The sequence below is a fragment of the Somniosus microcephalus genome, chromosome 18 (assembly GCF_052327205.1).
Source record: "Somniosus microcephalus isolate GS21.2 chromosome 18, FLI_Smic_1.0, whole genome shotgun sequence".
In the NCBI taxonomy this organism is placed as follows: domain Eukaryota; kingdom Metazoa; phylum Chordata; class Chondrichthyes; order Squaliformes; family Somniosidae; genus Somniosus; species Somniosus microcephalus.
In genome coordinates, this window is record NC_141004.1 from 56711422 (window position 1) to 56726068 (window position 14647).

General features: G+C 39.9%; 1 protein-coding gene across 13 annotated transcripts in view; it reads right to left on the reverse strand.

Moving 5' to 3' along the window:
- Nucleotides 1-14647, reverse strand: part of anks1ab (ankyrin repeat and sterile alpha motif domain containing 1Ab) — a 440627-nt gene that overhangs the window by 264864 nt on the left and 161116 nt on the right. For all 13 annotated transcript variants that reach the window (XM_086011497.1, XM_086011496.1, XM_086011499.1 and 10 more), the window contains one exon: nucleotides 9979-10105. In XM_086011497.1, coding sequence (XP_085867623.1) covers nucleotides 9979-10105 — 127 coding nt within the window. The remainder of the gene's footprint in view (nucleotides 1-9978; nucleotides 10106-14647) is intronic.

The window sequence follows — 14647 nt, forward strand, 5'->3', positions numbered from 1 at the left end:
TGTGGACTGGTTGGGCCAAGTGACCTGGTTCTGTGTTGTAACTTCTATCTATTTCAATCTCTATGAACCCAGAGGACTGATGAACTGCAGAAGACTATTCTATTCTATCCTTCAGTATCAGCAACTTCTGGCTACTGAGCTGCCCACTCAAAGCAACAGTAACCCCTCCACCATTCCCTGCCCCATTCAAAAAACTGGCTCCAGCCAACCAAGGTGAAAGGTTGACAATCAGCTAGATTGAATAGACTATTACAATAGCAAAATACTGCGGATGCTGGAAATCTGAAGTAACAGAAAATGCTGGAAACACTCAGCAGGCCAGGCAACATCCGTGGAGAGAGTAGCAGAGTTAACGTTTCAGGTCTGTGACCCTTCGTCAGAACTGGAAAAAGTTAAAAGTCTAACTTTTTCCAGTTCTGACGAAGGGTCACAGACCTGAAACGTTAACTCTGCTTCCCTCTCCACGGATGCTGCCTGGCCTGCTGAGTGTATGCAGCATTTTTTGTTATTTTAGATTGAATAGGCTGATGATTGTGCACAGTTATCAGGAAGTGTTTCTGCTAAGATCAAAATTAATGGCTGTAAAATTTAAACAGTATTAACATATCAAGTCCCACTGATATCATGCAGCCATATGTGACCGTGTCATATGTGGATCTACATTTTCCTCTGCATCACAGCTACAGAGAATGGATTCTACCTTAGCCAGACACTATGCCTACAATAACAAATTTAAAGTGACCAGTAACATCTGAGATTGATATTAAAAATATATAAGCTTTATGATTTGAATTGTGACAGACCTCTTATTCGTCAGATGCGCATCATCCATGTTGGAGGTCTCAAAAATAGTTGATTTAAAAGTGAACCCTATTAAGATGACATCACGCCACTGTCATTGGGTGGTGACAAGATAGGAATTTTAAAATTGTGATATGAGTCACAATTCAAATATTACATACATGGAAACACATCCCTAGAAAATCAGTTCTCAGAATGAAATATATACTAGTTAAGTGGACTGGGAAAATGTACAAAATATTTCTGGTTATTTGTCAACTTTTAAACATTCTTTATTAGTTGATGTACCACCTTAATCCTGGGAGGTTTATGACTGCCTGCAGTTTAAGAGAATGATTAGTTCTTATACAGGCTCCTTGCCTGTGCACAATTACAAAATTCATCACATTTAATAATACTTCTTTATTAAAATGCAGAGCTGTTCCTTGGCTACTAGTGAATAATCATTTGTCAACACACTGCTTTGTTACAGATAAGGCATATAAACAAATACATTATGAATTCAACACCTGAATGTTCCTTCAAGGCATCCATAATTAAATCTTCCTGCAATAAATTGTGATCTTACTGTAAGTGCATCTACACGTTTAAACCCACTTACATTTCTAAATGAACCAATTTACATTGATGAATTAAAAATCCGTGCAATTTTGAGGAATGATTATTCAGTACTTTAAAAGATAGAAATTTTTCCTCTATCAGTGGTATTTACAGGTGATTTGAATGTTTTACACCCTAGCCTCGATAGAAAATCCCATTCACTTGGTATTTTCTTGGGAGTCTGCTAAATGTGTATTGGGAAACGCAACACTTCAGTTGAGAAAAAGCCTTTGTGGTTATAATGGTGATGAAAATATGGAAATGGAGTGAACATAAGAACAGGAGTAGGCTATTGAGCCTGTTCCACCATTCAGTTAAACCATGGCTGATCTGCACCTCAACTCCATTTAGCTGCCTTAGCTCCATATCCCTTGATACACTTACCCAATAAAAATCTTTCGATCTCAGTCTTGAAAATTTCAAGTGACCCAGCATCGACAGCCTTTTGAGGGAGAAAGTTCAAAATTTCCACTACCTTGTGTGTGAAAAAGTTCTTCCTGATTTCACTCCTAAATGGCCGAGCTCCAATTTTAAGATTGTGCATCTTTGCTCTGGATTCCCCCACCAGAGGAAATAGATTCTCTGTATCTACCCTACTGAATCCTTTTTATCATTTTAAACACATCAGTCAGATCACCCCTCCGTATAAATTCAAGGAGATACAAGTTTGGTTTGTAACTCTTGCTTCTCCCTCTCAAACCTAAAATTAAACTAGATTAGTCAGATATGATTAACCTTCCTCAAATCCACACCAACACTCTTTGATCTGCTCATTCTTGTTCAGTGCTCAGTCACTCTATCCCTGATGACAGATTTCAGTAACTTTCCCACAACTGATCTTCAACTGACAGGTCTGTGGTTTCCCGATTTCTCCCTCCCTCCTTTCTTAAATAATGGAGTGACATTTGTAATTTTCCAAGCCAAAGGCACAATTCCCGAATCTATAGAGGTTTGGTAAATTATGACTAAAGCATCTGCAATTTTCCCACTTGTTTTTTTTAACACTCTAAGGTGGAAACCATTAGGTCCTAGCTTCTCTACCTTAAGTCCCATTATTTTCTCCGTTACCATTTCTTACTTATATTAAATACAATGGCCCGGAATTTGCCCCAAAGTATGCTTCGCACAAGGATCTCCCAATCGCTGTGTCGAGAACTTCGGGTTTTGCAACTTTCAATTCAAATCAACGGAAGTTAGTGGGAGCCCCTTGTGTAAACTGCTGCGATGTCAACAGACTGTCTAAGCAGCCAATCAAAATGCAGATTTCTCATTGAACAATAATCTAACTTTTTAAAAAAATATTAGAGAGAGCAAAACAAAGAGTAGGACTCTCAGATGAAGGAAGGGCAAACCCAAAATAAACATGGGCCAACTTCAAAAAAAAATTTAAACATTTTTTGAAAAGCTTCTTAAAATGTTTTATTTTTTATTAAAATGGCCACATTTCACACTGCACAAAATTAAAATTAGCTTCCAGGCCCTTAACATTTGTTTAGCAGTAATAACACTGTAAAAACCCCAGTTACACCTAATCCCTTTGAGTCTAATTTTTAGTGGGGAATTTAACAGCGTAATTACTGTGAAGAGCCAAAGTTTATCAGTTTCCCTGATTTGGCTGATTGCACAGATTGCCGGCTCTGTTGGGTAGGTGGGAGGATGGGGAGGCACAGCACAGCCTGTGGAGGAGCTGTCATTGACAGACAACAACTTTAGGATTTCCGCACGCGCCTGCACATGCACCAAATCCTGAAGTTGTGGCCAGTTTCAAAGCTGGATTGACAGCAAACGCAAATTCCGGCCCAATAAGTTTTACGTTCCCTTATACCACTAATATTTTGTCCTCTTCCTCTACTGTGAAAACAGATTATAGTCTCACTTGCACCTGTCTTTAATGGGCCCGCATTCCCCTTATTACTCTTTCTCTTAATATCTTTATAAAAACTTGTACTATTGGATTTGATATCCCGTGCAAATTTGTTTACCACAGGTAGAGCTTTTGCCTTTTAGGGATACGTACTGGTTTTGTATTGTACCAAAACATATTTGATTACTTCCCACATTTTTATCTGCAGGTTTTATCAATAACAGCTCAACCCAGTTTGCAGTGGTCAATTTATTACCCATCCCTTTGAAGTCTGTCTTACATAAATTTAAAAGCTTGGTTTATGACTCTTGCTTCTCCCTCTCAAACCTAATATCAAATTCAATGACATTATGGTCACTATTCACAAGATGTTTCCTTACAGTCAGACTGTTAACTAATTCTGATTCACTACTCCTCACTAAATCAAGTACGGCTTTATCCCCGTCAGTTCGAAAACTTACTGTTCTAGAAAACTGTCCCAAATACATTCAAGAAATTCAAAGCCTTTAGCTACTTGTCTATGTGAAAATTAAAATCTATTATAACCATATTGTTTCTGTTACATGCCTCCCTGATCTCTGTATTTTTACAGCTACCATTACATCACTACTATCAGGAGGTTTGTAGACAACTCCCACCAGGGTCTTTCATCCTTTACTGTTCCTTAGATCTGCCCACACTGTTTCCACTGTCTGTTCAGGCTAAATTACGTCCTTTCGTTCTATTGCTGTAATTGTGTATTTTATCAATATGGCCACAGGGGACATCTTGTGCAAAACCTGGATGGAACCACTAGGTGACTTTAAGCCAAGAAACTAGAATAAATTGATTCAGCAAGCAGTACAAGGAAGTGAGTTTCAAGTAGAAACAAAGAAAAGATGCGGTTGGATCAGTTCCTCGCACAGGATCTAAACTTTATATTTAACTGAAACGTATTATGGCAACTGAAAATAAAAGACTTCCAATTTCCAAAGAAATTCATATCTAAATGATTAAAAACCAAGTTATGAACCTTCAGTCTCCTGTAAATCAATTTTTCAGAAAAGAATCTTAGTAAAGATAATTAGGGAAAGAATTGTACATATAACTTCAATTTTTCAACTAAACACAACAAAACCACATATACTGTAATGCAATAATTTTCAGCAGACAAACTTCTGCAATAGCAAGATTCATAAATGTTTCTTTTTAATTGGACTATCCTGGCCTAGTAGATCTAGTGACAACATGAAGGAATTCCTATTCAGAAGTTAATTATACCAATTTTATTTTTTCCTGGGGTTGGGGGGCAGGGGAAGAGAGATGGGATGGGAGAATACAGCCCGAGGACTTCAACCACTTTCATCGCCTTCGAAGGCTGGAATCCTAGTCTTTGAAAACATCCTAATCCATGGGAGCCAGGTTTGAATCATTAGGAAGACTGGATAGATTCTAAATACTACACATGCTAGCCAATCACCTGTAGCATTGCTCATGGTGCGCCAGAGGAAATGGGATAGGGCAGGTTGTGTCACGGCTCGCAGTAGTCTTACTGGGGACTTCCTGGCCTGCAGACTAACCAGATAATGTTTGGGATCTATTTTCTTCTTGCTCATTTTGTTACAGGTCCTTTCTCTTGGCCGTTTACTTTTCCCTCCTCTACTGAGTTTTGCCTTTTTCCTCTCTCTTGGTGGTGTGCTTTCGCAGTTCATACTTGCCTCCAGTTACAGCTTTCTTCGTTTTTCTTACCCCACCTCCCCTCCCACCCACCAAACTGTGCATTTCAATTTTGGTGGTATGAAGGAAGGGATCAGAAGTGTGTAAATGGCAAGACTGGCCGTGTGGGTGAACAGGTGAGGAACAGGAACAGGAGCAGTCTGGACAGGCAGAGTGGGAGATTGAGTAGATAGGGAAGAGGTAAGACAATGCAAAACTGAAGGAGTTTTGAAACATCAGGCATGTGCAGACAATAGGGCCCTAGGCCATGCATGTGCAATTGGGCTGCATTGTTAGGAAAAGAAATGGGCAAAACAGCCCTGTTTAAAAAATAAAGCTGGAAGCAAGAGCAAATGAATCCCAGGCATCCAAGACACAGGTGGACCTGTGGAAGCAAACTGCTTTGTTTGAATGTGGAATACTATACAGGGAATTCTATGGGTGACTTTAGCGATTCTAGGTTGAATAATTCCAATTCTTTTTGCGTGTTGAGTTATAACTGTCATCCATTGGCTCTCTATTCATCTCGATCATGAATAAAATAGCAACTGCAGCCACTTAAAGAATAAACAAATTCAGCAATGCAATTGGTAGAAATTCCAGCCTTTCAAAGAGTTGCTTTTCTGTGAGTTTCTATGAGATCTACTTTTCAGCAAATCAGAATGTATAAGTTGGTTAGCCAATGAAAAAATTATGACCACTTTTTTCTGCTATGGAAGGACTTGTGTGGTGTGCTGTATGCAAGATTTTCGTTATAGATATACAGGTGGTCAAACGCAAATGTTAAAATGCTGGAAAGGCTGAGGAGTTGAATTTGCTGTGAAACTTGTATCTGAAGCAATTTTTTGGCAATTTATAATCCATGCTATAATCAATTTTGTTTTGATGACAGGGCTCAATGCCAACTCAAAAATGTTTTTTTATTTTTCAAGATCTTTTATTTCATTTTGAAAGCTGAGAAGATACACAATGCTTAAATTCATGATGGCCAGCAGCTATTTTTATGTACGTACTGAATAAATGTGAACCCAACTGTGGTGTCTAGAGGAAAGGGCAGCATCTGGTACATGCGACAAGAAAAGCTGACAACACAATAAATCATAATATTAAATGACACAACATGAGCTAGTCTCACGTCAGTAATGTGTTTAATCTGGTATGCAAATTAATGCTGGTTCTAGATAACTTGACTAGTCACTATCAGAATTATTTCATCTTAATCTATTTGTCAGTTAATCCCCAATGCAAACCATCAACCTTGCATGACATGGGAGCAAAGTTTTATGCTGTCGAATCACATCTGTAACCATATATTTATTCTATAACCATATATTCATGTGGAAAGTTCATTTCAGGAAAAAACCTTCTATAACGATTTCTAAACTGTGATCATAATTTACATACTCTCATTCCAAAAGGCAAAATAGCCTCCATATTAAAAATGAAACTCATGAAAATGCATCTTCAGTTTTCTCATGCATTAGCATTCTGTTGGGAGCTGTAGTAATCTAAGCATAAGAACATAAGAAATAGGAGCAGGAATAGGCCACTTGGCCCATCAAGCCTGCTCTGCCATTCAGTAAGATCATGGCTGATCTTGGGCTCAAAGCCACTACCCTGCCCGCTCCCCATAACCCTTCACTCCCTTATCCTGCAAAAATCTGTATCTCCACCTTAAATGTATTTAATGACCCAGCCTCCATGGCTCTCTGGAGCAGAGAATTCCACAGATTTACAACCCTCAGAAGAAATTCCTCCTCATCTCAGTTCTAAAAGGGCAACCCTTTATTCTGGAACTATGCCGAGTTCTAGATTTCCCCACGAGAGGAAACATACTCTCAGCATCTACCTTGTTGAGTTCCCTCAGTAAGATCCCCTCTCATTCTTCTAAATTCCAATGAGTATAGGCCCAACCTGCTCAACCTTTCTTCATAAGTCAACCCCCTCATCTCAGGAATCAACCGTGTGAATCGTCGCTGAACTGCCTCCAATGCAAGTATATCCTTCCTTAAATAAGGAGACCAAAACTGTACGCAGTACTCAAGGTGTGGTCTCACCAATACCCTGTGCAGTTGTAGCAGGACTTCCCTGCTTTTATACTCCAACCCCCTTGCAATAAAGGCCAACATTCCATTCACCTTTTTGATTACTTGCTGTACCTGCATGTTAACTTTTTGTGTTACATGCACAAGGACCTCCAGGTCCCTCTGAACTGTAGCATTTTATAATCTCTCCATTTAAATAATAATTTGCTTTTTTATTTTTCCTGCCAAAATGGATAACCGCGCACTTTCCCACATTATACTCCATCTGCCAAATGTTTGCCCATTCACTTAGCTTGTCTATATCCCTTTGCAGATTCTTTGAGTCCTCTGCACAACTTGCTTTCCCACCCATCTTTGTATCATCTGCAAACTTGGCTACATTACACTTGGTCCCTTCATCCAAGTCATTAATGTAGATTGTAAATAGTTGAGGCCCCAGCACCGATCCCTGTGGCACCCCACTAGTTACCATTTGCCAACCGGAAAATGACCCATTTATCCCGACTCTCTGTTTTCTGTTAGTTAGCCAATTCTCTATCCATGCTAATATATTACCCCCAACTCTGAGCTCTTATCTTATGCAGTAACCTTTTATGTGGCACCTTATCGAATGCCTTCTGGAAATCCAAATACACCACATCCACTGGTTCACCTTTGTCCACCCTGCTCGTTACATCCTCAAAGAACTCCAGCAAATTTGTTAAACATGATTTCCCTTTCATAAAACCATGCTGACTCTGCTTGGCTACATTATGATTTTCCAAATGCCCTGCTACTGCTTCCTTAATGAAGGACTCCAGCATTTTCCCAATGACAGATGTTAGGCTAACTGGTCTATAGTTTCCTGCTTTCTGTCTCCTTCCTTTCTTAAATAGGGGTGTTACATTTGTGGTTTTCCAATCCATTGGGAGCTCTCCAGAGTCCAGGGAATTCTGGTATATTGCAACCAATGCATCCACCATCTCTGCAGCCACTTCTTTTAAGACCCTGGGATGCAGGCCATCTGGTCATGGGGACTTGTTGTCTTTTAGTCCCATCATTTTACCAGCTACTTTTTCCTTAATGATAGTGATTGTCCTCAGTTCCCCCCTCCCTGTGGCCCCTTGATTATCCATTATTGGGATGTTGTTAGTGTCTTCTACCGTGAAGACAGATACAAAATATTTGTTCAGAGTCTCTGCCATTTCCCTGTTCCCCATTATTAATTCCCCATTCTCATCCTCTAAGGGACCAATGTTTACTTTAGCTACTCTCTTCCTTTTTATATACCTGTAGAAACTCTTACTTTCTGTTTTAATATTTCTTGCCAGTTTACTCTCATAATTCATCTTCTCTCTCTATTAATTTTTTTAGTCATCCTTTGCTGGTTTTTTTTTTTAATTTCCCAATCCTCTGGCCTCCCACCAATCTTGGCAACATTGTATGCCTTCGTTTTCAATTTGATACCATCCTTTACTTCCTTAGCCACGGATTGTGCTCCCTTCTCTTAAAATCTTTCTTTCTCACTGGAATATATTTTTGTTGCGAGTTATAAAATATCTCCTTAAATGTCCGCCACTGCATTTCAACTGTCTTATCTTTTAATTTATTTTTCCAGTCCACTTTAGCCAGTTCTGCTCTCATGCCATTGTAATTGCCTTTGTTTAAGATCAGGACACTGGTTTGAGATACAACTTTCTCACCTTCCAACTGAATTTGAAATTCAACCATGTTATGATCACTCTTAGAGGATCCTTTACTAGGAGATCATTTGTTAATTCTGTCTCATTACACAGTACCAGATCCAAGATAGCCTGCTCCCTGGTTGGTTCCATTACATACTGTTCTAGGAAACCATCCCAGATACACTCTTTTGAACTCCTCCTCAAGGCTACCATGGCCAATTTGATTTGTCCAATGAATATGGAGATTAAAATCACCCATGATTATTACCGTACCTTTTTTACAGACCTCCATTATTTGTTGATTTATACTCTGTCCAACAGTCTTGCTACTGTTCGGGGGCCTGTTGACTATGCCCACCAGAGATTTTTTCCCCTTATTATTTTTTTATCTCCACCCAAACCGATTCTACATCTTGATCTTCTGAGCCAAAATCACTTCTCACCACTGCACTGATCCCATCCTTTACCAACAAAGCCACCCCACCTCCCTTTCCTTTCTGTCTATCCTTCCAAATTGTCAAATTCCCTGGAATATTCAGTTCCCAGCCCTGGTCACCTTGCAACGGCGATCAGATCATACCCATTTGTATCTATTTGTGCCATCAACTCATCTATCTTGTTACAAATGCTGCGTGCATTCAGATATAGAGCTTTTAACTTTGTCTTTTTACCATTTGTCCTTGTTTTGACACCATTTTCTGTTGCAATCTTATTTTTAAACATTCTGTCTCTTCCTGTCACACTCTGGTTATTATTTCCCCCATCTATCCTGCTCTATTGTTTTCTCATTGACTTTTTAAATTCCCGCTCACCTGGACCCTCCCCCCCACTATTTAGTTTAAAGCCCTCTCTACAGCCGTAGTTATTTGATTCGCCAGAACTCTAGCCCCAGCATGGTTCAAGTGAAGCACGTCCAAACGGAAGCATACCATTGAACTTCAAGTCATGTGTTCCATACTTTTCGGAGTTCCTGAATATTACAGAATTTTTTTTCCCCCATATAGAGATGGGATGAAAATTAGTAATCATCTACAGAAACAAAGAGAATGTGGTGTCTATCCTCGTATCCCATTAATAGCTTAGAGGTGTAGTGATTTTAAAACTGATAGCACAAAATTAATTAAGCTTTACAGCAAGCATTCAGCCACCATCTTTAGGGACACATCAAGCTTTATAAGCCAACCATTTTCAATGCCCAAGTTAATTTCAGAAGTGGCACTTGCAGATTAACATTAAACGTCATTTTCCTCTATATAGTGTGTAAATATCATTTTTCTCTATATATAGTGTGTAAGTATCAACACAATACCTGTAGTTTCTGCTTTATGTTGGGACACATCCAAAATGGTTAGCTTCTTTGTTTCTGCAGTCAGGAGAAGTTCATAGGGATTCTCATCTTCCTCAAGCTCTTCTGGAGTCTCCTTCGCATCTGAATCCTGAGAAAAAGCAATTACCCGCACATTAAGCTCAAGAGAGAAGCCAATGTGCAGAGGATCCTGAAATATGCCTCTGCATGTTATTGCCACAAGACACCTTATTTTAAAATTTACCAACAAATGCTCAACAGCAAATTAAATTGAAGCAACATGGAATGTTATGATTTCATGTAACTTTTTTCCCTTCATCATCTCTCTCCCCAAAGTCAGAATTTAGTTAGTCGGCACATCTTACACTCCTGCATATATTTTAAAATTGCACCTCATTTGTTTTAAGCAAATATGATATACCAGCAATTTAAAGAAAGAGTTAACTTACACAGGCACCATTACGGTTGGAAGGACGAAGAGAAAGTAATCAAATAAATTAAGGTACCTTTTAAAATCCTGAATATTGTTAGAGAATAGGGGCCTAAGAGAGGTAAGGTATCCTCACAGTCTGAAGGTCCTGGGAAATAATTAAATTGGAATGGGAGGCTGTGCAATAAGTCTTGATTTCAACAGAGTGAAGATATAGGAAAGAGAGAAAAGGAGTAAGATGACTTAGTTACAGCTCAGAGACAAGAGAAGGATGTTCTGAGCAATACTAACCGATAAATAGACAGATTAGAACAGTTACAATCGTGAGGAAAGAAAAGGAAGAGAAATGCCAGAAAGCAGGTGTAGGTTCAGAGGTCCACAGCATGAAGATGTTATATCAGCTTTCGTCAGAAGAGCAAAGAACCACTATACGGATAATAGGGATGAAAAGGAGGATTCACAGAATGAGAATATGGGAGCTACAGGGGTTGCAAATATATACGAATATCAAAATAAACTTGAAATGCAAAGTCAAATGCATGCCCCCCAGAAGACCACCACACTACCATTGCTCAGGAGAATAATGTTACCACTTTGCTATTAGCTGCTTCCGGCAGTCAGCTCAAATCAAAATCCCAATGCCCTTGGCTATTTCCAATGACATTCAATCCTATGACACATGAATACAAGGGAGATTTGTTTACACATCAGTTCATCTGAACATTGTAATCACACTCGCAAAGGTCCAAAGATTGCAAAATGTCCCTAGAAAATAAATGAATATTAATGAGTCGGTCTGCAGTGAAACAGCTGCGAAAGCAGCAAGGGCAAGGTAACTTTGACTGCACATTTTTTCGGTCTCCAGAGACAACTGTTGAATTGATCCTTGTTCTCTTGAAAAATGTATTCAGGTTTTAGTGCACGTAATCGGTAGATTTTAAGGTCCTCGTTGTGTGTGTCTTTTTCGTAGCTTGTTCGTTCACACTAGCATTTCATTTCAGCCAGAACAGCTCTTACTGAATTCCAGCTGCAAAAAATCAGTTCACAGGAGGTCACCTTCACCAAAACCAACCAGTAATAAAGCTTCTCAACCCCTGGCCAGAGGTCAAACTCCCAGCTTCTCCTTTTACTGGATCATAACATTTGTACAGATGAGTAAAAATTTTTAACTCACATTAGACATGTTGCTGACATGTCAAAATGCTGGTTGGGATTCAAATCTATATTCTCTGTGTGATTATGTAATTAAACAGAAAAAAAATTGAACTACTGAACTTAATAGGTGATTTATTTAATAATTTGTAAGATTTCAGAATTGAATTAGATGTACTTGAACTTTTGATATAGTTGCTGTATTTTAAATCTGTTTTCAGCAATTCTTTCCCATGCAGATTTACAGAAATGTATACAACCATATACAACGGTGGCATAGTGGTTAGCACTGTTGCCTCACAGCTCCAGGGACCCGGGTTCGAATCCGGCCTCAGGTGACTGTCTGTGTGGAGTTTGCACATTCTCCCCGTGTTTGCGTGGGTTTCCTCCGGGTGCTCCGGTTTCCTCCCACAGTCCAAAGATGTGCAGGTTAGGTTGATTGGCTATGATAAAATTGACCCTTAGTGTTAGGGGGATTAAATACGTGGGGTTACGGGGATAGGGTGGGATATGTGTTGGTGTAGGGGTTACAGGGATCGGGGGTGGGATATGTGTCGGTGCAGGCTCGATGGGCCGAAATGGCCTCTATCTGCACTGAGGTTTCTGTGATTTCTGTGAATACTTCCTCAATTGCAGCTGAATGTTTCTCTTCCTTACAAATGCTATGGCATTTTGAAGGGGTTTAGTCATCTACAAATAGATAAATTAAACAGCTCACCATACAGACTTCTGTGTCCTAAGGGCATAACACTAGTATTTGCAACATCCTTTAAGTCATGTATCAGCTCAACTTCATTTCACAGTTCCTGCTGTAATCAGTCTATCGTTCAATCTTTCACTGCCCTTAGGACCATCTTCATTCTACCTGTTATCAGGCAAGAACATGTTTGGGCAATCTCCGTTGCCATTACTTAACCCAAATTAGACCAATTTCTTCTTTCTTAACATATTAGTCATCCTGTCCTGCAGAAACCAGGTGGAACAGGAATTAAGATGGAGCTGTTTTTCCTGCTCCGATATCACCCCGTCGCGATTTTAACAGCGGGCAGTTGAGGAGTCCGCCCGAGTCAGGCGACGTCTCATTAATATATGTTAATAGGACCCCGAGGCAATTTTAACAGCCTACTGGCCAGATTGACCACTGTGGTTGAACCAACTAGTGAAACCTGCTGGACACCCAGCAGAGGTCCCAAAAGGTAAGAAAAAAACTTTTCAATGTGGTGCTAGGAGGAGCATAGGAACAGGAGTAAGCCATTCAGCCCCTCGAACTTGTTCCGCCATGCAGTTAGATCATGGCTGGTCTGTACCAACTCCATTTACCCACCTTGATTTCATATCCCTTCCATACCGAACAAAAATCTAACAAACTCAGTTTTGTAATTTTCAATTGATCTAGCCTCAACAGCCTTTTGAGGGATAGAGTTCTAAAGTAGGAGTGCTTCCCCCAGGACACACAAGAACCTGGGCCTCTAGGTCCCAGGCTCTCAGTCCCCTTCCTACCACAGAACCCTGCCGAAATGCCCTCTCCATAACTTACTGAGTGCCAGCGGAAAGCCTGCAGGCCGCCTGATGCTCACCTGCCGGCAGTCAGCCAACTACATCTTCACATCCTTTTCAGGCGAGCAGCTGGTTAGTGAGGTGTTAATGAGGCCTGAAAAATCGGCTGGGCCTCCTATGGAGACTCCAGGGTGGGATGTTCGATTGCTCCGATTTGTGCCCGGGAGTTAAAATCCATGCTATTGGTTTCATATTCTCCAAATATCTAAAAGGAGTCACCTTCACAAAGAAAACCTCAACTTCTATATTTAGTTATCGATTATGCAACTGCCAATATATTTTCACAACCTCTTGTTCTTCACTACAGAATTTGACAACACTGCCATGTGATTTCTATCACATTGACCTTCTCATTAACAACCTGGCACTTATACCGATATTGTGTACTGTCAGTTTTTGCACATATGATATTATGTATTCATGCGAAGATAACAACTCGGCAAAGTGAAAATCATTGAGTTGCTCCTTGTAATGCCACCTTATTTCCCAACTGGTTCCCATGGTGTTCTGCATATAAAAATATATTCCTGTGCTTAAAAGCAACAGGATGCATCCTTGACACCTGGGTGACAAAAAATTGAGCATTTTTGCCTATGGTGAATGGCAGAATTGATTTCTTTCATAGTACATATGGGGTTAAAGACCAGGTTCATTCACACAAAATGGAACAACTTATTCTGGTACATAACGAGGTATTATTGTCTTGGTCACGTATGCAAGGGAGGGGCTAACCTGTTCAATTCAATACAGAAATTTTGTGGTTTTTGTCCGAATATAATTTTGACTGTCAGCTCTTCTTGACTTTAAATGCTTTGTCCTGTTCGTTTCCCCCCCCCCCCCCCCCAAAGTATTATTCAGGGATCCGGTGTCCAATTGATTTACAATCCAATTTAGGGTAGCCGATATACTGGCTCAGATATTCCAATCGCAGGCCTCCAGCAGGCGGAGGACTGCGATCTGGAAAAATCTGCGCCCTTACCCGAGGGCTCCCGGGAGGCGCACAATTCCGGTGCTGGGCCTCTCCAAACTGCCGGTGCGCAGGGCCCACATATCCCAGGGATGCTGTGAACTACATGCGCCTCTGATACGCATGGGGAGCCAATCAAAGAAGGGAATCTCCCTTCATACATTTGACAGGAAGATCTGTGAAATATATGAATGGAGATCACCCCCAAAACATAGTCAAACTTAAAATAATTTTTTTTTTTTTTTTTTTTTTAAAACATCACATTTTTAAAATGACTTGAAAGTACAATAATTAACTATTTTAAACAAAACTTTAAATTTTTCAAGAAAAATTATTAAAGTTTTTTACGGGGCTAAAAATAAACACTTTTTAAAAAAAAAAAGTGTTTTTAAATGATAAATCAGTGGAAATTTTTGTTTTAAACTTTTTTCAACTCTTATCCTGGTAAAAGCAGGCCTTACGCCTGCTTTTACCAGGCGCAAGAATTGTAAGGGTTTTCTGCGGGTGGAGGGTCTCCAAAAAGTGGAACTATCCGCCCACAGGGGCCCTTCTCCCGGGCAGCCGGA